The sequence below is a fragment of the Hyperoodon ampullatus genome, assembly GCF_949752795.1.
Source record: "Hyperoodon ampullatus genome assembly, chromosome: 16".
Taxonomy (NCBI): domain Eukaryota; kingdom Metazoa; phylum Chordata; class Mammalia; order Artiodactyla; family Ziphiidae; genus Hyperoodon; species Hyperoodon ampullatus.
Window position 1 is genome coordinate 72655373 of NC_136929.1, and position 26820 is coordinate 72682192.

The 26820-nt window shown below is 44.6% G+C and overlaps 1 protein-coding gene across 1 annotated transcript in view; it reads left to right on the plus strand.

The window, feature by feature from the left end:
• Window positions 1-1105: 1105 nt before the first annotated feature.
• Window positions 1106-26820, plus strand: part of FLT1 (fms related receptor tyrosine kinase 1) — a gene marked incomplete at its 5' end in the record, with an annotated part of 171621 nt that continues 145906 nt past the window's right edge. Inside the window, 1 exon segment of the mRNA XM_079721561.1 lies at window positions 1106-1169. Within this exon segment, the coding sequence (XP_079577687.1) occupies window positions 1106-1169 (64 nt within the window).

Here is a 26820-nt window from a genome sequence, read left to right on the forward strand (position 1 = left end):
TCGGCCTTTAAAAGTTGCAGGAGCAGCTTCATGTCCCAGCTTTTTAAAAGGTATCATGATGTTATTGCTTGTTTTGCTTCTAGGAAGCCGAGGGTTTAGGAAATGACTTGGGCGGGTGCATCTGTGAGGTCGAAAAAGACACAGACGCGCTCCCCAGAGACCTGAGCGGCTTCGCTGTCTTCCCGAAGGTGCCAGCCAAGCGTCCGGTCCCCGCGGGCGCTCCTGGCGCAGTCCCCTGTGCCGAGGGTGTCCGGCGCCTTCCTAGACGTCTGGGCACAGTTGGGAGAGTCGCGGGGCGGCGGGACAGCGCGGGAAGAGCAAGGAAGGAGGGAGGGAGCCGGCCTGCGCCTCGCCCCTCCGTGCCAAGGACACCGTCGCGGAGGCGCGGCCAGCTTCCCAGGGTCGGACTTTCCGCCCCGGGGGCCGGGCGGTGGAGGGCCAGCCCCGTCCCCTTCCCAGCTTCGGGCGGCCCCCAGGGCTGAGTAAGCCGGGCGGAGGGAGGCTGCAGGGATTTCCTGAGAGCTAAAGGAGGAGGAGGGGACCGGGACAGGAGCCGGGAGCAAGGACCGTGAACCTGCCCGGCGGCGCTCCGGGGCCGCGCCGCCCGCGCCTCCCCACGCGCGCTCCCTCCCCGCCCCCGCGCCCGGCGGCCCCCGCCCCCTCCCGAGCCGTAGGGAATCAGGTCCCGGAGGAAGAGGGTAGGTGGGGAGGCGGATGAGGGGTGGGGGACCCCTTGACGTCACTGGAAGGAGGTGCCGGGGTAGGAAGTGGGCTGGGGAAAGGTTATAAATCGCCCCCGCCCTCGCCTCCTCTTAATCGAGGTCCGCTGGAGGCTCGGAGCGCGCGGGATCAGCACTCCTCGCGGCTCCTCCCCGGCGGCGGCGGCGGCGGCGGCGGCTCGGAGCGGGCTCCGGGGCTGGAACGCAACGGCCGGAGGACGCCGGGCTGCGAGGATTACCGGGGGAAGTGGTTGTCTCTCGGCTGGAGCCGCGGAGAGGGGCGCTCGGGGCGGAGGGCCGGAGCGAGAGGACACAGGCTCGGGCGGCTGCGGCGGGCGCCCGCGAGGAGCGCGGGCACCGGACGAGCAGGCCGCGTCGCGCTCACCATGGTCAGCTGCTGGGACACCGGGGCCCTGCTCTGCGCGCTGCTCGGCGGTCTGCTTCTCACAGGTGAGGCGCGGCCGGGGCCGGAGGCCGGCGCGGGGCTGGCGGGGGCAGGGGCGCAGCCCGGGGGGCTGGGTGCGCGCGGGGAGCGAGCTCGGAGGGAACCGGGGACACTAGTTGCGGTGGGCACGCCTGGGGCCGTGACGCCCTTTCTCCGCCGCCGGGCGGTCGGGCTGGGCTCCTCGGAGAGCAGCTGGCTGGGGTCCGCGAGCATCGCCGCGCTCGGGTCCGCGCTGGGGCTGCCCCTTGCGGCTGGAGTCGCTGATCCTCGCTGCCTGGCCACCTCCCCCAAGCCGGGGCCCCTCACCCAGGTTCTGGGCTCGGGAAGTGCCGCGCACCCGGACCTGCCTGACACCCAGTGTCTGCTCTCAGGTGGCCTGGCCGGGTCCGCGAGGCCCCCGGATCAGCGGCTCCTAGGACGCCCGCGTGGCTGCCCGCGGGCTGGGCTGAGGCCCGGCCTCGGCGATGTCGGGCACGGGCCGCGACGTCGTGCCTCCCGAGGGAAGGAGGTGAGCCCCTTTGGAGGGGATCGCGTGCCGGGCGGGAGCACACACATCCCTGAAGATGGCAAGAGCTGGTATCCTTCGACCCACTCTGGGCCCCCGAGCTCGCGTGTCCGGGGAACGTTCCGCCAGCGTCCTCTCCTCCCTCCCCCCTCCCGCTCCCCGCTCGCCGGCCGCTGGGCCTGAGCGCTGGGCGCGCATCCATCCGAGTGGAGCCTCTGCCCCGGGTCCAGCCCAGGTCGCCGACCTGAGTGACCTTGACCGACGAGGGCAGTCGAGGACCCAAATCCCGTTAAGTTTCAGAATTGCAAGCCTAGCCTTTAAGTTCCGAGAGAAGAAAGGGCAAATGATTTGGACCAAAAGGTGTGGTTTGAGGAATCGGTGAGGTGCGCGCCTTTGCTGGGCGTTAGGGACACTGGCGGCAGAACCTTCAGGGACCAGTAGGTTGTACCTGGTTAGTGTGGCCGTGGCCTCCACCGAGGCGCCAAAACCCGAGGGCATTTAGGGACTCGGACTTGCTTTTTCTGCTCAGCGGGGCTGAGTGGCCAAGCCCCCTGGTTTAGTCCCCCTGGGCGCAGAGGGCCAGATTTTGGAGCGCCTGTCTCTTAAGCGTCGTGGAGGAAAGGTAAAATATGAAATAAAATACGGTAACGTATGTTACTGCAAAGATCCCTGGGTAGGAAAGTCCGTAGGGTTGAGCATATTTTTTTTAAATGCTTGTTAAACTCAAAAGGCAGTAACAAATGTTCCTTCTCAGTGGGAAGACTAATTAAAACACCTGTTTCTTAATAACAAGTAATAGTTCCACTTGGATGAAGCTGTTAAACCGAGAGGCAAGGCGAATTCGTACTAAATCGGAGAGAACTCGCTCTAAGTTGGAAATGTTGCTAAAATAACTATACGAAGTGAAGTATTGCTTTTCTGTTTCAAAACTACATTTGGGGGTTTGAAAAGTCATGTGTTTTGAAATACAATTTCTTGGAGCATTTAAGTAACTTGCTGAAGTCCATCGTCTATTATGTGAAAGTAAATCTAGGTAAATTACTGTGAATCCAGAACAGGGAGGGGAAAGTATGCGCTTTATTGGATTTTCTGCTTCACACGTAGACATCTTTATTTTGTTTCAAAAACTAGCAAAGTATAGTTCTGTTCGTGGTTCAAAGCAACTTAGATCCGTGGAAGCTTTTCAGAAACGCGAGTGAGATCCTCTTATGATTCCTCCTAGATTTTATTTAAATGAGGCAGAAATCTTGGAACTCTTTTGTGATTTTTTAAAAAATGTTTTACGTATGTTATAGGGAGAAAGCAAGACAAACATTGGCAAGGTGAGAACCTCTTCACCTGCCGGTTTAGGGAATGTTCTATCAGCTGTTTGGGGTCTGTAATCGCCAATCTAAACCACAGGCTTCTGCCGCGGGTTAACAGCTGCGTCACAGTAAAACAATCAAGTACCTGCTTTCTAAGCTGCGTCAGCGCTTTCAAACTGAACGAGGGGCTGCATGTCTGGGGAGTGGTGTCTAGATAGGGGCCAAGTTTCTGCCCTGTGGATTTATGAGGAGTTCAGCTTGCACCCATCACGGGCCAGCTCTGCTCACTGTTGGGTGCTATATAATTTTATGAGTTATTAATATTACGTGTGCGTTCACTGAGGTATAAAATAATCAGAGGTTCAGTAATACAAAAAGATAATGCCTTTCCCCATAAAGAGTATATTTATCTTCTTCTAAATACCCTGGGAAATAAAAACACTCCAATATTCACGTGCTTCCAAGTCCTCTATATTGCAATCTCTTCCTCTAAAAAGGATACTAGTCTTCCTTTCTCCAGCTCAAAGTCTCGTTTTCTTATTTGAAGGCAGCACACCCTCGATGAAAGCCGCACACACTTTTTGTCTGCCCCCCTTTTTCTAGAGTTTTTGAGCAGCTGACATGTACAGTTTGCTATTGCTAATCGGAAGTGCTTCACTTGCAAATTTTGTGAGTGGAGTTAATTAATGATATAAAGTTAAATCAAAAGTGTACATGACAATGATCCCCATTTCCAAAATGAATGTACTAAATCTCTCAAAATCAAGCTAATTTCGCATAACAGTTTGTCTTTTCTCCAAGGTTTATAAAGCCACACTTTGGGTTGTGTTTTTCCGGAATTGTACGTTTGAAATGTTAATTCCGTAGCACGTTTGGCGGTCCACGTAGTTTTCCAAATGATGGATCACACTGCAGATAAATTGTAGGTGGTCACCTACTCTAGTTCCTCAATATTTTGACCGTATTTATTTATTTATTAAGTTTTTTCTGTCCCTGTTGAAAATTCTATAATAGGCTATCCGGCTTCTTTTCTAGGGAGCACTAAGTGGGTTTTGTGTATTCACATGTAAAATTCAGACGTTAGAATAGATGGTTATTTCTAGGGGCCTTTCCCAACTCTAAAATTCAATGAATGATTCCAAGAAACAGACTGAACACAGTGTCTGTTTTTCTCCCTCCCTTAACTGCATTTGCCTATAGAGTGGATGACCAGCCCTGTGATGCCAGAGCCGGGGCTGAAAGGCTGAGCTGGCTTTCCCCTGCTGTCAGTAATCACGGTGGACTTTCTTTTTCACAAGTACAACACACCTAATTCCAACCGATTCGCTTGCTCTTTATCGGGTTGCAAGAACTAAGCTGTTAGAGGATGCCCAAGCCAGGATGAATCATGATCTTGGGGTTTTTTTTTTTTTTTTTTAACTAACAGAATGTGTAACTCTATGAAATAGACTCTATTTCATAACTCTAGTTCCATGGTCTCTTCTAAGGAGACCGGTCATTTAAAACCTGTTTGTATTTCTTGTTTTTTTCAGTTAATGCTTACTAGTTGCAAATAATACTTATTTGCTCCCCAAGTAACTTAAGTCTAAAAGAGTTTTCGATTTCAACAAGAATACTAAACCTCTTATTTAAACTGGAACTTATTTTATATGACTTTTTAGAACAGACCAAATAATCACTTTGTTTTTACCAAAACTATTTAGATATTTTAAATCTCCTTTGAATGTATATAATATAGAAGTTGAAAATGATATATCGCCTCCCAAAATGGTTTTATATCCACCAAAAAAAAAAAGGTAGTATCCTTGAGGAAGGTTACCCAGTAGATCACCAAGTTATGACTGATGTTTACTCTGGCTTGAGAATTCTGCAAAGCAAGAACAAATAACAGAGTAAATAGCTTCTGTAGTGCTTTAAATTGAGATGTGCATGCGAGTTGAGTGTGAGAGTGGAGAGTGAGGGAAGTTCTCTTGGCACCCGGGTGTTAAACACAGAGCTTTCTGGTGTTAGGGTCTTGGTTCAATTGCACGGTCAGGAGTTTGTTGGATAACAAGTGAATATCATAATTTTTCAGAGCATTTGTCATTGTGGCTAGAGGAGGAAGGACATTTGAAATAACACCAGGCTTAGTTTTTAAGTAAAAATATGTCATTAGGAACGGTTAAAAGCATCAGAAGCATTGGTTGCATTTGGTTGAAAACGATCTACAAGAACAGTCCATTCTGTTCCATTGGGCTCAGTACACTGGGGAGGCTTGTAAGGAATGACAGGAGCTCCTGCCAGATGCTTTCCAGGATCATTGTTGATTCCTCACACTCTTGGGTGCCTTGGAAATTGCATGCTGCTGATGACAGTACTGGATTTTATACCAGATTGAGGAAGGGGAAGGAAACGGGAGAAATGGGGGGTGATGGAGGGAGGGCTTGAAAGGAGAGCCTCTGGTTTAGTATCTGGGACTGCAGGGGGGTTTCATTAAGGAAATGGTTCCATTGAGTCTGCTGAAGATAGTGGACTAGATTTCCTGCATTGCTGCTGGGGCGGATGTCGGGGGATGTCAAGAATTCCTGGGGATTTCCCATCAGTCTTGGTAAAGCTGGATGCCTAAGAGCCATGTCTGATTATTGCTCCTTTCCTTGATTTTGTGCTCCTTGAGAGAATTGATCTCATTGCACAGACACATACACTGTGAGCGCTAGATGGAACCTCAGGGATCTAATCTACTCCTTTCAGAGACGAGCAGTTTAGTGATTTTTTTTTTTCAAGCTCAGCAGCTGGCTGGTGGCAGACCCAGGAACAGAACCTGATGTTCATCCTGCAGAGAACATTTCTTCTTCATTTTTGTATTTCCTCTACCCCAAACAGAGTAGAGATGTTAAAATATTTGTTGAATAACATTATTGCAGAGCTAAAATTTCATCTTAAATGCTGGCATTTAATCTTATTTCTCATTTTATTGAATATATTTAAGAGTCTTCTTTCCCACCATCAGTATACGAATAAATTTTTTTTACACACATAAAACTAGGACCATATGAACATATTGTAGTGGTAGATATGTGTTTATATGCTCTTCTGCGAAAAAATCTATTTAAACTGCCTTTTTATACATAATACGTTGTTCGTATTTTAATGCATCATCATTAATTTTTTACAACAGTCTTTTCAATAACTGCATAGCATTTCATGGTATGGCTATGCCATAATTTATTAAACCCAACTGGCATCTTTTTTTTTAATATGAAAAAACTTTAAAGCCCATAAGGGGTTTAATTAGGAATATCAAAATGATGGCTGCTTAGTAATATACTGAGAGACTTGGGGAGAGAACTAATTTTTCTTGTGAACAGTTGGAATCCTCCTTTTGAATGGCTGCAGCTTAAATAGCTGTGGCTTACGGTACTAGCTTCATCTATTCCCACTTCCCTCCACATACCCCGTGTCCCAGCCACACAAACTCTACCGCCGTCAAAGAAATAGCTCACCATTCTTTAGATGGGCCTTGCACTTTTCATGCTGTTTGTCTGCCTGCGAGACCCTTTTTCTCCGCCTGCGAGACCCTTTTTCTCCCTCTGAATCTTTTCTTCCCGTGTCTTCAAAATTCAGCTTAGAAATCACCAGCTCCATGAGCTCCTCCTTAGAGCCCCAGACAGAATGACTGGTTTCTTCCACTCCTGTATGTAGCCTCCTCTTATGGCCCCTATATGGGTCCCCGTGGGTCCCTCCTCCCATTCTTCTCACCTTGCATTGTTAGTATCCTGTTTATGTGGCTGCCCTCCCTCTTTGGGGAGGAGAGCCCGTGTCTTAACTGCTCTTACATCCCTGGCACCTACTGTCATGCCTGGCATGGAAGCTCTCAGTAAAGGTTGGAATGAATGAATGATGTAGCCACACTGTCCTTTCAAAGAAGAAATCTTTCTGGACCAGGTATGACTTTATTCCAGGTTATTAGTTACTCTCGCCTGTTTATCGGGCCTCAGTTAGAGTGGATTCCTTAAAGAGGCTGTTTCTCAACAGAGAATATTTGTCCTCTGCCACGAGTGGCTAAGATCTAGGAAATCAGCTATGATTTCCAGCTCTGAGATACCCATGTCTTGTGATCCCCTCCTGTTTGGTCATGATGATTCCCTGGGGCTTCTGGGCCAGCAAAGCTGGGCTTGGGTCCGTGCAACATTTCTGTCCGAACCGTCTATCGGTATGGGGCCAGGCCCGTCACCTTTACTCCGCAGGGCTTTATACCATTTTTAGTGCTCTTAGATTTTATGCTTTGACTTATCCTCTCATAGACTCAAACCTGAGTCATTGGGTGCTGGGCTGTGTGGCAAATCTGAATGAGGGGGAGATACTCAGAGTCAAGACTCTGCTTTAATAGGAGCCTTGTTACAGGACCAGGCTAGATGCTTGATTTCCTCCTTCCTTAGAATAGGTTCTCCTTAACTATTCATGCAAATAGATTCTTCTGGCAGGACCAGCCTACTAGGTGTGAAACATGTTCTGAAAAATGGGAACCCCCGATCCAGCCTCGAGCTGGTACCTCCCTTCCCCTACTCCCATCCCCAGCCCCAAACTTTGCACGTGCTCACAGCATGCTTCTCAAAGTGTGGTCCATGGCTCAGCATCCCCTGGCAACTTAACCAATCAGGGCCTGTATATTAATAAGGTCCCCAGATGTGTTTTTGCACATTAAAAAATTGAGAAGCGCTGATTGCAGTAAAGGATTCTTAGCTCTGGTGTCAGGGTCTAGATCATCTTCACCAACATCCTAGTGATGACCTTGACCTGTGTGACCAAGGGACTAGACCTGGGCCAGCCAGGAGCTTCTTTCCGGCTCCCATACTGTTCTTGTGCCCTGTCTTCTGCTGGGACACCTGTGACCTGCTTCAAGACTTTTTTTTTTTTTTTTTAAACAAAATCTTAGACTTCGCTTAGACCTGTAGTTAAAGCATACAGAGGTTGTGGTCTTGAAGAATACCGCAGTTCACCAAACCATGGGTCTTAGAAAATAGGGACCTGGTGAAAAATAGTACAATAAAAATGGCATTAAACAGATAGGTTTTAACCATAAATAAAAGTTTTACAAAGCATTTGCTTCCAAAATAAAGTCACTTGGTATAAAAACCAGGGAGGTGAGCATCCTTCTCTGTAATCTGTTGTCAGGGAGGCACCAGTGTTTCATCATGCTGTCCTGCCACTGATGACACATTTTCTGTGCTTCTTGCTGGCTTGAAATTTAATGCACTTGCCTTCTTCCTCGTCTTATTATCGCAAATCTTGGCAAATGCTTTTGTCTTTTCACAGGTTACCACAGTGCTTATGGGTACTTTTTCTCAGCCTGGTCTTCTATCCTTCTGTTGAGCAGGTGGAGTGTGACTGCATTTCCTTTCAAACCACAGACCCTCCCACGTGGTCAACACAAGCAAAGCTATAACAATGATCAGGTTCTTTTGTGAAACGAGGCCTGAAGTGAACCTTGGATAAATGAAAAGCCTTGTCTTCTGTTATATGCAAATATGAAACCACTTGTGCTCAAGGCCACCTTTGGCGGCCTTGATTAGTAATTAGTCTGCCAACTGAGTTCTGTGAAACCCTTTGCTTCTCTCCAAGGTCCCCAGCTTTGGCTCTACATTAGAACCATCTGGGGGGCTTTATTTCTAGAATCCTCTTGCCCTGGCTGCACTTCTGATCATGAGTTTTTGAGTGGGACCGAGGCATCATTCATTTAAAGCCGCCAGGTGATTCCAATGGGCGGCGAGGTTACGGAACCTTTTTATCATATATCCAAATCACCTGGAGAGCTTGCGCTGCAGCACTGGGCCCGCCCCAGAGTTTCTGATTCAGTAGGCCTGGGATGGGTCCCGGAATTTGCATTTCTAACAAGATGCCAGGTGGTGCTGAGGCACGGATGCAGAGACCACTGCTTTCAGAGCCCCTGACCCCGGGCTCCACTGAGAGGCCTGGCTACCTGGGAGGCATCCGTCCTGGGGCCAATCTGGAAAAGGCACGAAATTAAATCATTACTAGACATCTAACAAGGTGGAGGAAACTGTATCTGTGAGGAAGGAAGGAACTCTTCCTCTCTTAGAATGAGAGGAATTCTGGGATAAAGTGCTTGGTATAGGCGGGCCTGTTTTGCAGAGCAGGGTATGTGAGTTAGGAGCCAGAACTGGATTGCTGGTCGAGACAGGAAAGGTCGTAGTGGTCCTCCTTCCCTGCCTCGCGCTGTGGAGTCCTCAGCCTTTCCTCTATAGAAGTGTGGGCACATGACTACAGAGTCCTTTGGGAAGGTGCCATGCTACTGACCTGTCCCGGGCACCCACGCGCCTCTGGTCCAGCCCTGCTACCCTTCAGTAAGCCCTCCACGAAGCTCTCGGAAGCTTTATCTTTCCCTCCCTGACCAAGCCTCTGTAGCTGGATTCCTCTGCTGGGGTCAGCGTCCCCACTTGGATGGCTGACTCCTACCTGTCAGAGCAGCATGGCTCTGCTGACTTCTGGGGATATGCCAGGGGTCTGTCGCCCTTGGTGAGCAAGTCGCTGCCACATTGGAGACAGAGCTGGCCTCTCACTGGGCAGAATCGTGGTGCTGGGACCCTCCTCGTGAAACGCCGAGTGCCCCTTCCCTGAGAGCATCTCGGGGTACCTATAGGGCGTTTAAGGCCTAATATTGTGTGAGCTCTATTTGGACGCTTTCATGTTAAGATACAGAAAGAGCATATCCTTCACGCACGGCTGAATCAGTGCTTCTCAAACCTGAGTCTTGATAGCATTTGTATCTGTCATCTCCTGCCACATGATAGGCTGCCTCAAAATGCAGTGGCCTACAAGGAGAACTCATTATGTCTCATGAGTCTGTGGGTTAGAAATCTGGGCGCGGCTCAGCTGGGTGGTTTGCTTTGGGCCTCACCTGGGTCGTGCATGCAGCTGTAGTCCCCTGGCTTTGCCCCTGGGACCGCGGCACTGGCTGTCGGGGGAGCCCACCCTCCGCAGGCGGCCTTTTGCCCCCCAGCCGTCTAGCCCCCACCTCCTTACTGGGGGCAGGGGCCGTCTGAGAGGACAACAGTGGATGTCTCAAGGCCTTTTGAACTCTTGCAGCATCACCTATGCCAAATTGGGACGGTCAGAGCAGTCCTAACTCAGAGTGGGGCGTGGGGAAAGAGATTCTCTCCAGGCGGGCTCGTTTCTTGAGGTACACACTGCTGTTTAGTACTAAACCTTTCTTTTCTTTTCTTTTTCTTTCTTTCTGGCCGTGCCACACGGCACGTGAGATCTTAGCCCCCCGACCAGGGATCGAACCTGTGCCCCTTGCATTGGAAGCACGGGGTCTTCACCAGTGGACCTCCAGGGAAGTCCCTAACCTTTCTTTTCAGTCTAGATTTTGAAAAGATTCTGGAGTTTGGCCAAGAAAATAATAGTGAATAATGCCTTGGCCCTTCTTAACCTGTGAGCTAAAGACAGCTGGTCCAGTGGAAGAGCTTCCTATTCGTAACTCCGTTGATTAGCGGACAGAGGCCACAGTGAAGGTGGCTGCCAGGCTCTCAAGAACACCATGGCACTGGCATGAAGCGGGGGACAGCTGACCCTCAGATTGCGAGTGTAGGCAGTGGGCAGCTTCTCGGGGCTTAGATCAGAGGATCTCTGAGCATCTTCTGGGGGATGTGGTGAGGCTGTAAGTGTTTGGGGGGAGGGGGTGGAGAGAAAGGAGGCAACTAACACTTACGGATCGTCAGGACTTCGATTTATACATAGTATGTTGCTCAGTCCCAAGAGGTAGGTACAGTACTCTTACATTTGAGGAAACTGAGGCTTGGGTAAATTAAATACTTTCCCTAAGATCACAGAGTACCTAAGTATTTAGATAAATTAAATACTTTCCCTAAGATCACAGAGTACCTAAGTATTTAGATAAATTAAATACTTTCCCTAAACCGGAATTATTTCCATCTGGTTCCGTCAGACTCCAAACCTCCCTCCTCTTACCATGCCTTAGAACCTAAGGGAAAGGAGAGAAGGGAGGGAGCATGGGTGAGAGTGTGCTGGTCTTTCCCTTCTTTCTAAACCATTCTCTCCTTGGAGCTTTGCCGCTTCCAAAGAATGTGAGACTCCACTGCAACTCTGGCCTCAAATGGCCTTGGGAGATTCCACTGCTGTGTGTGGCAGACACCATTAAAGGCTCCATTAAGACAGAATTTTCATCATGTGGGTTTTCTTATCATGGGTATTCAAGGCCCTTCCAAAAAACTCAAGTCAGAGAAGGAACTCCAAAACCATTAAGAGCGTGACTTTATATAGGCTTCCAGGCTCTCCCACATGGGGCTTCGGATGAATTGAGCCTGCACGGGAGGGCGGATGAGGCCACAAGGGCACTTTGATTCTGGAAGAGGTCTCATCAGGTAGGTCCCCCGACAGGCTGGGCTGCCCTCTGCCAGGTTGTTTCTGGGAATCAAATGTCTACTTCTCTGTGCGCCTTTTAGATCCCAGAAGCCACAGTGGCCTGGAGCTTTTTCTTAATGAAGCTGGAGTAAAGGGGTGGACCCTGGTGCTTCATGAACTGGGGTGGGAGAGGACTCTGTCCCCCGGGGAAGGGGGAGGAATGTGCATACCCGGCGCTGTGAACCTCTTCCGAACCAGCCAGCGTGCACGCTTTTAACTTTCTTTTATGAATGGAAACCCCGAGGGTCACATTCTTACCAAGTGACCAGGCCAGGGTGGAAACCTAGGTCTTTCTGATTTTGAAATCAGTACGCTTTCCACCAACATTTATCCAAAAGATCTTGAATGATAAAATCTAGGAATTCAGGAAAGCCAAGGAGTTTGGTTTTCAGGGTTTAGAATAGAAAGTTATTATGCCCCTGAGAAAAAGACAGCTGTCCAAGGGCATTGTCCTAGAGGGAGCGCCCATTGGTCTGGGATGGTCAGGAACACAGTCTCTGCTTTCCCTGTTTGACGGATAGTCCTTGTACAGTTAACAAAAATGGGAGCATTTCTTTAAGGCCTATTTGCTCTTTGCTAGATCATTCCCTTCAGGCATTCAAACGTACAAGAAGTCAAGAAAGAGAAAAAAGTATTTTATTTCTTCCTTGATCTTTACCTGGAGAGGGATAGTTTTTTTTAAATGGAAGTATAGTTGATCTACAATGTTGTGTTAATTTCTGCTGTACGGCAAAGTGACTCAGTTATACATATGTATACATTCTTTTTTATATTCTTTTCCATTATGGTTTATCACAGGATATTGAATGTTGTTTTCTGTGCTATACAGTAGGACCTTGTTGTTTTTTTTTTTTTTTTTTATTAGTTTCTGCTTTATAACAAAGTGAATCAGTCATACATATACATCTGTTCCCACATCCCCTCCCTCATGCATCTCCCTCCCTCCCACCCTCCCCATCCCACCCCTCCAGGCGGTCACAAGGACCTTGTTGTTTATCCATTCTATATATACTAGTTTGCATCTGCTAATCTCAAACTCCCAATCCCTCCTTCCCCCGACCCCCCATCCCCCTTGGCAACCACAAGTCTGTTCTCTCTGTCTGTGAGTCTGTTTCTGTTTCGTAGATAAGTTCTTTTGTGTCATATTTTAGATTCCACATATAAGTGATACCATATGATATTTGTCTTTCTCTTTCTGACTTACTTCACTTAGTATGATAATCTCTAAGTCCATCCATGTTGCTACAAATGGCATTATTTCATTCCTTTTTTATGGCTGAGTAGTAGTCCATTGCATATATGTACCACATCTTCTTTATCCATTCATCTGCTGATGGACATTTAGGTTGCTTCCATGTCTTGGTTATTGTAGATAGTGCTGCTCTGAACATAGGGGTACGTGTATCTTTTTGAATTATCTTTTTGTCTGGATATATGCCCAGGAGTGGGATTGCTGGATCATATGGTAGCTCCATTTTTACTTTTTTGAGGAACCTCCATACTGCTTTCCGTAGTGGCTGTACCAACTTACATTCCCAGCAACAGTGTAGGAGGGTTCCCTTTTCTCCACATTGAGAGGGATATTTTTTGATACCAGAATATGGCCATGTTTATCTGAATCTGAGAAAAATGCTGTTTTGCCACCTATAGAGGAGTTTTATCTTTTGTTCCAAGGAAACAGTAGAAAGTGTGGTCAAAGGGATACATGGCTTGGATGAAAGTTGTAAGGAGTGGTTATATATATATATACAGTTTGATTTTTATGATTGTTTTCTTTTTCTAAGTTGGCATTAGAGAAACCAAAAATATATGTAAACAGATGGAAAGGCAGTGATATATTAGAGGGGATTGCAAACAAACAGTTTTAAAAGGCAATGTAAACTTGTGTTATAGCATTTTGTCTATGATGAATGGTATTGTTTTCTTTTTGGAAAACTCTGTTTAACTCTTTTCTACTTAATGTCTCCTGCTGGGTCAGATTTTTTTTTTTTTTTTTTGGATCAGATTTTTGTTCTCTGTTGTTATTTGGAAATTTTTATAGCTTTGAAATCTCCATAGGGAATTCTGCTAGAACTAGAGAAGAAGGAAAAAAAAAAAAAAAGCATGGGAATTGAGTCATTGTATTGACCTAGAATGGACTTTGTGTACCTACAACTTCTTGGGGGTTAGGGAATATTTGACACACATCATTGGTGTACACATTAGAAGTGTTCTACCACTCACTCCCCTACCGCATTCCCTGTCCTCAGAGCTGGTAAATGAAAAATACCTTAAGTTCAGTATTTGCCACACAAAGTCACTTAAAAATGCAGGAAACTCTCATGAATGCTAACTTTCAAGAATTTCTAGTTTGCTTTAGCCCTTTTGGACTGGTCATTAAACTTAATGATTCTATATCTGGGTAGGTGTCTTTTTAGGAGTAATAAAATTCTAAAGTGTGGAAATAGAGTTGTTGTCGTTGATTTTCAGTGTGCTTCATGGTGCAAGCAGATGGGCATGGGGTTGCTTTGCTGGAATAATTCACTCACCATTTTGGAAGAATGTTAAGTAGAAACTTGGGAGGGGAAATGTCTTTTGAGAAATATGTTTCCTGACAGTGTTTTGGAATGCTGTATCTTCTGTGATTTCACGAGGGAAAGCATGGGCTGTATTGAATTTAATTCTTGTGATGTCAGTTTCATAACCAGTCGTCATTCCAGGTTCATGTTCAACCTCTAGCATGAGTTCAGGCATGCTTGGAAGACCCTTTTATTTTAGAGCATTTTTAACATATTCACTTAAAAAGTGCTCAAGCAATTATCAATTAACCTATTATATTTTATTTCCAGATGGAAACATGGTTGTATCTATCGTGCTCTGTATTGACCATTGAGTGTCTTATTTTGTGATGTTAACTGTGAATTTTACTGAAATGACTCATCTATGTTAGTGAAGAATTCGTGACTCCCTGTACTCAGAAACGTGTCCTTCAAAAACAAAGTGTACCTAGCTTTGAGGTGATCTCTGTTTGTTGACTTAGATAATCTTGAACACGTGGTGGTATTCACCTAATCTGCTTCTTGGTGACTCATGTCCTAAGGGGCCTCTCAGGACTGAAAGCCCTTCAAGAGGAAGGGCTGGTTTCTGCCCTGTCTTCACAGCTGTGAATCCAGGACAGTGCCTGGCATATAGTAGTCACTCAATAAATGCTGGTTGAACTGACTAGAGCTGTACCCAGACGTCCCTCTGGGTCTCAGAGGCCTTTTAGGAATCTTGGTTCCATATTGGTTCGATACTGTGCGGGTGTAGTGGAGGAGATTGGCAGAAATACGTCCAAGAGCTGGCAGGAATCCTCCCCACACATCTGAAGTATTCTGTTCCTTCCTTCTGGGCCATCCTCTGGCTCCAATGACCCCTTTCTTATCCTTGGCTGAGCTGCTGTGTTCTCCTGATTCGAATCTAGACTCAGAATTCAGATCTAAGCTGCCTGGCCACTACAGAAATGGCTCCCAAGAGATATTTCCTTTAGATGGACCCTCCTCCTGGGATACATTTAGTTGGTCAAGGTTCCCAAACAGCACAGAAGAAAGACAGTTGATTGAGAACCTTAATTTGTAGGTACAGCAACGCAGCCTAAATATATCAGGTGATGTTATTATTGCTGCAGTTGTGTTCGCCTTCTTGGATAAGAACATTTGCTTTGAAAACCATTTCCCCTTGGCTCTGAACCATCCATGGTGTAGGCTAGGAAGAGGAGAGAAGAGGAGGCACAAGTTAAGTCCTGGCTAGGACTGATCACATCTGATTATTTTCTTTTATTCCCCTCATTCTGTATCTATCCCTCTTCCATGATTTCAAAAAGCATAGTGTGGGACTTCCCTGGTGGCACAGTGGTTAAGAATCCGCCTGCCAATGCAGGGGATACAGGTTTGAGCCCTGGTCCGGGAAGATCCCACATGCTGGAGAGCAGCTAAGCCCGTGCGCCACAACTACTGAGACTGCGCTCTAGAGCCCATGAGCCACAACTACTGAAGCCCGTGTGCCTAGAGCCTGTGCTCCGCAACAAGAGAAGCCACCGCAATGAGAAGTCCGGGCACCACAACAAAGAGTAGCCCCCGCTCGCCGCAACTAGAGAAAGCCTGTGCGAAGCAATGAAGACCCAACGCAGCCAAAAAAAAACAATTAAATAAATTTATATTAAAAAAAAAAAGGCACAGTGTGACCTAGGCATATCTTCTAGTGAATGTTCACTTGCAGCTTTTTTCCATAATAGCAACTGAAGTCAGGTAGACCCCAGACTTCAAAAAAAAATTATCTGTATCTCTATCTATCTATCTATCTATGTATCTATCTATCTATGCAAACCAAGGCATTGGAAAGAAACAATAGAGGTCTCTCTTCTCAGCAAAGAGATCAAGGAAAGCAGAGCTGTAGAAGCAAGAGAATTAAGAGTAGCTGATAAAAGAAAACAGTTGTTTGCAAAGTAAAGTTGGGTTTTAGAGGGTTTGCAGATTTGAAGGAGAGAGAAAGAGACCCTGGTGTTTCCTTCAGCAAACACACGCTCATTCTTCAGGTCTTGCCTTCAGCATCGTTCTTCTGAGAGAACGTCCTTCACTCCCTGGGCTGGGTTCCTCCCCTCCTCCCCACGCCTGGTACACTTCCCTCTGATCACCCACTAACATAATGTAATTTGTCACTTGTATAAAAACTAATTTATAAATGTAATATTACATCTGTCTATATATACTTATCTGTTGTCCAGCCTAAGTTATAAACGCTTCAAAGAAGCGATCTTGTTTGTCTTGTTTATTATTGTATCCTTCTGTTAGAATATGTTTGAAATATTAAACGGAAGAATAAATGCTGAGGTTACTGAGCAGAGAGGGCACCAAGGTGAGGGGGTGAGAGGAAGGGATGGTATCAGGAATGGAGTAGGGAAAAGGCCAGGATTGGCTGGCAGTAAAAGAGAGAAGAAGGATAGGTAAACGAGGGTGATGCATTCCCAGCCTCCTGGAAGCACGGATGGGAGTCCAACCCTTAACCCACTCTCTTCATCACTCTCACCTCGGGGTTGGTGGTTTCACTTTGTGGGGACAGCTCCAGTCCTGGGGACCTTACTACCTCTCTTCGCAGTGCTTCCTTCTGCTTTTTTTTTTTTTTATTTTGCGGTACGCGGGCCTCTCACTGTTGTGGCCTCTCCCGTTGCGGAGCACAGGCTCCGGACGCGCAGGCTCAGCGGCCATGGCTCACGGGCCCAGCCGCTCAGCGGCATGTGGGATCTTCCCGGACTGGGGCACGAACCCGTGTCCCCTGCATCGGCAGGCGGACTCTCAACCACTGCGCCACCAGGGAAGCCCTATTTTTATTTTCAATTATTTATTTTTGGCTGCATTGGATCTTCATTGCTGCCCGTGGGCTTTCTCTAGTTGTGGTGAGTGGAGGCTGCTCTTCGTTGCAGTGTGTGGGCTTCTCATTGCGGTGGCCTCTTCTGTTGTGGCTCACGGGCTCTAGGCTCACGGGCTCCAGTAGTTGTGGCTCATGGGCTCAGCTGCTCCGCGGCATGTGGGATCCTCCCGGCCCAGGGCTCGAACCCGCGTCCCCTGAATCGGCAGGCAGATTCTCAACCACTGTGCCACCAGGGAAGCCCCCATAAGTTATTTTAAAGCCTGTGAGCTCAATGGCCAACTGATAACAGAAATTGGTGTTTGGTTTTATTTTTTCTTCCATCTGATATATGATATCCTGGATGATATTAAAAATGCTAATTCTATAATAGATTAATGAAACTGTGTGAGTAAAAATGACCCGAGAAGTAAAACCAATATTCTCCAGGTTTTGGGTGCAAATTACTTTAAAGTCTGTCATGGATATTTGTAAGGAAGACCTGAATATCACATACTGAAGTGACTGAAAAAAACCTTCAATTATTTCTTTAAAAATTGAGATACTTCTGGTGGCAGCATACTGCTTTTAATTGGTTCCTTTCCCTTCCAGAAGCTTGGCTGTCAGCAAAACTTGTATAACATTAATTCCATCTAAGAATTTACAAACTTAAAAAAAAAAAATCTTAGGAAGGCCAGCTATTACCATATTTACTATGTAAGTTAAGTGAGTCTAAAGAAAACATGAAAATTAAAGCAGAATTTAAAAGAACTGTTCCGTCAACACACCCATCCCATTGTGTGTGCAGGATTAATCTCCAAAATATGTGTAATGAAAAGCAGTTGTATTCCAAATTGTTTAATTTAGAAGGAAACTGATTTTGACAATAGAAACACAATGGTCAAGGACAGTGTTTAATGAGCCTTAGAAAGTATGCTAACGCAGCTTTCAAAACCTCAATTCCCCTATGATGGATAACTTTATTGCACACTCTTGGCTATTTAAATCTCAGGGGTCAGAGGGTTTGTATATGTTATTGGTAACAAAGACGGAGATCTCTCAGCTTTCAGTGAGTGAATTTATAAGGCACCTCCTTTACAGACAGTCTAAAGTACTCTGGGAGAATGTGTTCTGTGTAGTTTGGACTACAGAAACTCTTATCAGAATAAGCTTGAAATTAACATCAGGACTTTATCACACTCAGCCTTCCAATCTCATTTTATTTCTCCCGTATTTTTATATGCACAGCAAGTGGGGTTGTGTCCTTATTTGTAATAGGTTAGAAAGTTGAAGAATATACAATATAAAAAGAATTGACGAAACTTTGAGTTAGGGATAATAACGTTTTCGTCCTTGTCTTGCATGGATAGCTAGAGTTTAAGGTACACGCTTTCCTGCCTGCCTACTTGCCAGCCTTTCTTCATTTTATGGTACAAAATTTTTAAGGCATAATGTTGGATTCGAAATTAAAACTTCGGCATGATAAAATTTTTTTTTTTTTGCCGTACACGGGCCCCTCACTGTTGTGGCCTCTCCCGTTGCGGAGCACAGGCTCCGGACGCGCAAGCTCAGCGTCCATGGCTCACGGGCCCAGCCGCTCCGCGGCATGTGGGATCTTCCCGGACTGGGGCACGAACCCGCGTCCCCTGCATCGGCAGGCGGACTGTCAACCACTGTGCCACCAGGGAAGCCCTGGCATGATAACTATTTTTTATGTTTACTTAATAGCATTCCAACATACAGCCCCATGATATATTCAGTTTTTTCCAGAAAGAATTGTGTGTGAAGCTGAGGATTATCAGTGTTACATGACAGGTTATACTCAATGTCTCAACTAAAATTTAAAAGTTCTAATTCCCGTTTTTATACTTCAGCCATTCTATGGCAACAAGCTCCTTTATTGAATCGATGAAATATTTCCCAGGTCTTCTCTGTGATGCTTTCCTTCCTAAAGGAACCCAAAGGGATCCATGTAAATAACATGAATTCCAGGGCCCTGCTGTCATTGTCTTCAAAGATGCCCGGAACTTTGGCATTGAACAGTGATACACACAGAGTATGTGGTAAAATGTTTTGTGGTAGAACAAAGGATAATCCTAATGCCACGTAGAATAGGGGAGACTTGAGATTTTAAATTGTGGGTTGCCTACATACTGTCCTATGCTTCCAGACGAGTGATTGATTGTTTAAAAAGAATACAGAGGATACCTTTGGCTGAACTGAAACTTGTAATCCTAAACAATTCAGAGGATAGAAGGTTAATATTAGGGCAGTTCAAACATTTTATCAATACGACTTCTATGCCTAATGATGCAACTTGCTCCAAATGCTAGGATGCACCGATTGATGAAGGATGAACAGCAGCAGAAAAACCCTGGTTGCTTCCAGTAAACCAAGTGTTTGTATATTGCATGTGTGTTTATTGAATCTCTGCGGAGTGTTCTTTTTTTTCAGGTGTTTATAACCTGAAAGTTAATATACTCTGGCCTGAAATAACTTGTAAATCGACATGAATGATAGTATAGCGCTGCTGGTGATTATAAGCCCTTCCGTGTGGGGTGTCATCAGGTCCAGTTTCCCCACAGTCCTCTGAACAGTAACATTGGATAAGAACAGAGGATGGTAGGGTGTCTGCTTCACATGTAGTGCGTTTTCCTGCTACTGGCAGAGAAACAGCCGTGCCGAGCCCTCCTTAATACCCAAAACCTTCCTCTTTGCGTTTTTACGGTATAAAGTGCACTGGTTCTGTTCATCTCCTTTTGTGTAAGCCGAGGAAAGCCTACCATCTTCTCCACTGAATGCTTTGTGAGCTATGTCTCGTGCCCTGTCAACCAGATCTTGACCCTTGCTCCAAGCCACTCAGATAACTCCCTTGACATTGTATGGTAAATTGAAATGACATCTTGTTAGACAGTTCTATGGAGGTGGCTTGTGAACTCATTCAATAAAAGGACATCGGTGTGGGAGTGTAGAGCATTTGGGGGGTGAAAAGGTAACTCCTCAGTCGGCAGGAGATTTCTCACTGACCAATCTTAATTAACTCTGATGTCACATGAAAAGGAGCTGTTCCTGGGTACAGGTCACTTGGAGGGTAGGCTCCTGATGGTAGCCGGTGACAGGCCCGATGATAAATGAACGTGCCCTGTTAAACCATGACCCTCCGAGAAGCCAGTGTCAAGGAAAAAGCTCAGAGAGGTACCCTGAAGACGTGCCCCTCATACACATTGACAGTAGGAATGCCGATGTCAGCAGAGGACTTTTCTCTTGGTAAACATCTTAAACCACACAGATTTTTTTACTTTTCAATAACCTGTATAGAGTTTAAGGAAAAATGAGTGAAGTCCATCACCCATGCCTGGATGGAACGAAGACCATGGTCACTTCAGGGGCTAATACCATGGCGTCCTCTGTGTGCTGCACTGGAAAGCTGTTGGTGGATTTTGTTGACTGACAAAGTGTGAATTGTAAGCTTTAACACAAGCAAATGATTCAAGTAAACATATGTTTAGGGCTGTGCCACCTGTCCCTGCTGAAATTAAGCAATTTGTTCACTTGTTTTTTTACTCCTGAATTCAAGACATAAATGCTATATAAATGACTTTTAAATTTTCTCTTAAGGCATGGAGATGAGGTGCTTCCTAGTTTGGATCTGATGACTTGGGGATTACTTGGGATAGCAGAAACTCTGAAGCAAGAAACCAGTGAATTCTTTTTTGTGGGTCCCTTTGATAATAAAAAGATGAGAAAGAAAATAGCAAGTCTCTGGGATTAGCAATTTGCCACAAATTAGGTGTAATCCTGTTGGAAGCAGCTACCTAACCATTCCGACCTTTGTGGACCCGGGACCAAGAGTACAGTTATCATAATCTAAAATATCCTACATCCGTCCATCTAGAAGTCACAATCTTATCTCCACAAGGGATTAATCAGCAGTGAGTCAGAGCTTCATGCTGTTGCCGAGTACATGTCAGTTTCTGAGTCCAAGCGTGGAAAGAGGTTTCCCTGTGTCTGAGAGAATGTACATGCCCCCTCTCATTTCTAAACCCACCTTCCACCACTCCTAAAACAAACTTCCCAGGGAGGAAGGTATGTTCCCTGTAGGCAGCAATGTATGTGTGCATGTCTTTACGTAAACATCCTTTCATTTCTCTAGATCCTTCCTTGATTTAAGGCCAGTTCTGGGAGGAAAATAACATTTAAAAAACTAACGTCGCCTCTCATTGTGGGACTTGCTTGAGTTATGCTGCTGTCATACAAACTCCCATGGCTTTCCCACCTTTGATTTAGTCTGCTGGTAGACGGAACAGGAGCTCTCTGGTCTTTCCCCATCATGCTAGAAGTGAGAGAAAAATGTACGTTATAATGTCTTCAAGTAGAGCGTGGTGCCTGTCCCCTGGGTTGGTGGTATAATCTTCATTTTAAGAGAGTCATTCTAACTGAACTGTTCAGTTATAAGGGACGCTTCATATTATCTGACAAATACTTTAATAGAGGCACAACACAGAAGTTAAGACCAAGAGTTAACTTCTTATTAAGTATTAGAGCCCTGTAGGCATTAGCATCTCAAACAAAAGTTTTGGAAGTTTCTGGAAATTTGGTTCATTTGCATTCTTAACCTTTTTCCCACCCTTGCCACCAACCAAAAAGATTCCATGAGGTTTAGTCTATGAGACTTAAGCTTTTAATAAGCTACATCTTGAGGAAAGAAAGTCTTCTTTTATTATGAATTATGTTTAATTAACCTCACACAACCTTGGTAAAGACTCGGGGTCTTAACATCAAATTTTAGAAACATGATACTTGGGGAGTTATATTTAGATAAAGAGGTCATTTATCATGTAGGATTATGTACTATTGAAAACGTGGTATGTAAAATCAAAGACAGATGCCTCTCATTTGAAAGAAACCTAATATACAAAGCTTTACATTAAAACTAAATCCATTAGAAATCAATAATTTTAATATTAAAGGAAATACCGAAGATTTCTTCCAAGAGCTCTAGCAACATAATTTTTACGTGACTCAATTTGTTAAAATTCCAATTTAAATAGGTAAAATTCAAAATATGCAATTGGAAGTGATTTTAAATTAACATTAAATTTAAAAGATTGCAATTTGGGGGAATAGTGAGTTTTTTGCAATATGTTTGTAAATCTTTTAATACATAAATAATGTGTTATTGAACACGAAGTAAAAATTCTCTAACATCAGCCTTCTAAAGCTTTAAGCTGGAGAAACAGTTAAAAGTATAAAAATCTGACACTGATGAGGTTGTATGTAGTACGACAAAGTTCAAAATAGCTCAATATGCAACTTAACTCTGATTATTTTAGTCATAAGGTTTGTTTTTAAAACAGCTTTATTGAGATAAAATTCACATACCACGAAACTCACCATTTTAAATTGTATAAGTCAGTGATTTTTAGTATATTCACAAGAGTTGTACAACCATCATCACTATCTAATATTAGAACATTTTCACCCCCAAAAGAAACTCCTGTTGTTACTCACTTCTGTTCTTTCTCCTCCAAGCCCCTGCCAACCACTACTCTTAATTTTCTCTCTTATGGATTTGCCTGTTCTGCACATGTCATATAAATGGAATCATACAACACGTGGCCTTTTGTGACTAGCTTCTTTTTGGTTTTTAAACAAGAGAATATTATTTTCTCACGGTTCTGGAAGCTGGAAGTCTAAGCTCAAGGTGTCATCAGTTTTGGTTTCTCCTGAGGCGTCTCTCCATGGCTTGTAGACACCTGTCTTCTCTCTGTGTTCCTACATGGCCTTACCTCTGTGTGCACTAGCACAGTGTTTTCCAGGGTCATCTATGTTGTAGCATGTATCCATACTTCATTTCTTTTTCTTGCCAAATAATATTCCATCGTATGGATCGACTACCTTTGTTTATCCACCCATCATTTGGGTCGTTTCCACTTTTTGGCTATCACAGATAATGCCACTACAGACATTTGTGTACAAGTTTTTATTTGGACATATATGTTTTTGGTTCTCTTGGGTAGATACCTAGGAGTGGAATTGCTGAGCCATCTGTTTAACTCTATGTTTAACCATTGGAAGAACTGCAATCTGTTTTCCAAAGCAGTTGGACCATCTTACAATACTACCAGCAACATATGAGGGCTCCTGTTTTCTCACCTCCTCATCAGCACTTGTTCTTGTCTTTTTTATTGAAGCTATCCTAGTGGGTGTGAAGTTGGTATCTCACTGTGCTTTTGACTTGCATTTTCCTGGTGGCTAATGATGTCCAGCATCTTTTCATGTGCTTGCTGGCCATTTATATGTCTCCTTTGGGAAAATGTCTATTCAGATACTCTGTCAATTTTTTAAATGGGTTATTTGTTCTTCCAGTAGTTGTAAGTATTTTAAAATGTGATTTCTAACTTGTACATTGTTATTAATCACTGCGAATTTCAGAATCACTGACTTTTTAGGCCAGGAGGAATTGTAAAAATCTTAAGTCCAGCCTCCTCTGTTGGCAGATGAAGAATCTGAGGCTTAAGGTGACTGGCTCATGGCCACAGCAGAGCCAGTTAGTAGCAGAGCTGGGGAGATTCATGATTCCCAATCAGAAATAGAAAACCATAGCTGTTTCATGATTCCTGTTTGAATAAGGCCCCTTTCTTACAGAGAACAGCCCTTTGATTTCAATATAGTAGGGGTGAGGGGTGTCATCTAGAAGGAAGAGGGGCTAACGATCTTGTCCTGAAGGTACATTTAACAGGTAGAACACTATTATCATTCAGATCAATACAAAAGGCAGTTTTCTAAAGATAACGTTTAGTCAAACGTTATATAAGAGCCTGCTCTCAGTCTTAAAAGTGATGGGCCAGGCTGTCTGGTTCATAATGACCTATGGTGGGTGTCCTCTCTCTTAGTGTCCATCATGGTAGCTTTGAAGAGGTTTGCAGAAAGAACCTCAATCATTCGGGCTTTGATTTGGTTGCAAAATAAAGCCTTTTTTATTTACTTGGAATTTTACTCACGCTTCCCATGGAGGTCACAGAAAGCATTCCATTTTGCCCAATGAAGTACGGGTGGGAAATGTAGAGCAGCATCTTAGAACAGTCTATGTGTGGGCTTCCTCCCAGAGGTTCATCATGTGGGGAGAGAAGGGGTGTTTGTTTAAGAGCCATAAGGCTCTGTTCGCTTTCTGCCTACCCAATAATACAGAACAGACAACGAGGGAAAATATTCAGACAAGCACAGCACAGAGTGTCATTGTTCAGTCAGTAAGTTCACGTACACATATTGGCTTTTTAATGCTCTTAGCCCACTGTGCTTGACCTTAATAGTTTTTCCTAATACAGAAGCATGTGATAAAGCCCATTTTCATAGTCTACACTTAGTTTGTTTTTGTTTTGGATTCTACATGTAAGTGAGATGATACCGTATTTGTCTTTTTGTGACTTATTTCACTTAGCAAAATGTCATCAAGGTCCATCCATGTTGATGCAAGTGGCAAGATTTCATTCTTTTTTATGGCTGAATAGTATCCCATTGTGTATATATACCACATCTTTATTTATCCATCGATGGACACTTAGTCTTGACTACTGTAAATAATGCTGCAGTGAACATGTGAATGCATATCTTTTCGAGTAAGTGTTTTCGTTTCCTTCAGATAAATACCTAGAAGTGGAATTGCTGGATCATGTGATAGTTCTATTTGTAACTTCTTGAGAAATATCCATTCTGTTTTCTGTAGTGGCTGCACCAATCTACATTCCCACCAACAGTACACAAGGATTCCTTTTTCTCCACACCCTCCCCAATTCTTGTTAATTTCTTGTCTTTTTGATAATAGTCATTCTGTGTGTGATGTGATATCTCATTGTGGTTTTGATTTGCATTTCCCTGATGATTAATGATGTTGAGTATCTTTACATGTACCTGTTGACAGTCTGTCTTTGGGGAAAATGTCTGTTCAGATCCTCTGCCCATTTTGAAAATTGGATGGTTTGGTTTTGTCCTACTGAGTTGTATGTGGGTTTTTGAAATATATATTTTGAATATCAACCCCTTATCAGACATATGATTTGCAAATATTTTCTCCCATTCAGTAGACTGCCTTTTCATGTTGATTGCATTGAGTTTTTTGTTTGGTTTTATTTAAATAGTAATTTTCCTCGTATAAGGAGATCTCTTTGACCCTCGTGATTCTATCGTAGTTGACTTTGATGAAAACAATAGTTCATGGACCACCTAGTTTCCTGAGGGGACAATGATTCTTTTAAACGAGACTTCTAGGCTACCATGGCAAACAGTGGAAAGTTCTGATCCCCATCTGAGCTTCACAATGGGGGATCATTGTTAAGTTGTAGCACTCCACCCTTCAAAATGAAGTATCCTGTGGATTTATTTCTAAGTGGACAATGTGACTCTGAGCTACTCATGAGTCGAGCAAACAGAGTTGCTCACGGTGGGAAGAAGATATCAGATCTTGGATGTATGCATGTTCACGTCCTTATACACATCACCACCGAGATGGAGAAAGTGTCTGACACGCAGGAGACACTCAAAAAGTGTTAAATATTCATTACACAAGTGGGTGTATGGGCATTAAACTGTTTCAAAGAAGTGTTTCAAGGCCTAATGACATTTCAGAGCAGTTGAGGAATAAATATCTCACTTTCCTTTTTCTTTATTAGTTTTCCTGTTAAACTGTAGTCTTGGTACTTCCGTTCATCTTTATGAGATTCTAGTTTCCTATTAACTGAAGGATGTGATGTCCCAAAGTGTCCAGTTACTTCGAAATGCTGTTTCTTGATACCTGTCCTTTCCTTTCTTTCAATCAACTACTTTTATCTAGCTTCCTTGTTCCAAGGGCAAAATTCATGATGTCAGCAGAGACAAATTCGATAGCAAAATATTTCTCTCAATATTTATCCCCCTAAGCTTTCCAATAATCCTATTTTTCTCGCATTGTCTTATTTAACCACTCAGTTAGGTGGTTTTCTTTTGGTTGGAGGCTGGAGTGGGGACTGCAGAGAGGGATGTGCAGTTGGCATATTTTTTGAGGGATATTCTCTACATGACACATCTCTTTCTGCTGGGATCTGGGTGGTTCTCTCAAGGTTTAAGATCCTCTCTGACAAGGGTCAGGAGTACTGGTGTTCTAGGGCACTGATAGAGAAAGAGTCACACAATTTGGAAACCAAAATAGCAACGAAAAAAGGGAAAAAAGTAGGAATCACCTCATACCAGGGAAGGAAGGCATCTTCCCCTTGGCCTCTCCTGGATGGGAAAACTCATTATGTGCGCACAAACCACAGAGATACCTGCAAGTATTGCCAGAATTTTCCACAGGAAGCTTGGGGTGGACCTTTTCCAACCCACGAACAATTGCTCAGTTAAATCCCTGGAGTTCCATGCCACAAAGAAGGGCAGAGACTATTCTGGCCTGGACACTTTTCAGGGCAGGCGTTAGTAACTGCTGGCTGTGGCCTTTGAAAGACGTAGTGTTCTCCTGGATCACTGATTTTGAGCTACGCTGTTACTTCAGAAAACTCATAAACATGAGGAAAGTACAGAGTTCTTCTTTAGGTACCTGAATGGGTCGACTTGTTCTGTGAGGTTATTTGATAGAACAAGGGGAGCTCGATGAAACGGTCATTCGAATTTAAATTTAGCTAATATTGAGCCATTTGCTCCAATCATAATTTGATACCAGGGCCTATTGTATATAAAAGTGACTTTCAAAATATTAATATCATCAGCAACACCAGCAAAGCAGATAATGTTCATCTAACATCTTTTCAGTTACATGCCCAGCAAAACGTTCTCTGATGGGAGTGGGGGAGGAGAGTGATTCTGCTAGGTGTCGGTGACAGGGGCATCTGTCTGCCACATGCCAGGTGGTGTGCCCGCCCCCCAGACAACAGAGCACCAAGTCCCCATGCTGTGCCTGTGGACTTTGTGGCTCACACGTGAGGATGCCAAGGAGAAGCACATCCAGTAATGCCGAGGCACGCCGGCAGGAAGTGGAGAGATTAAGCTTCCAGGGCAGATCTTTCACTGAGTCTAGTTTTCTTTGCGATATTT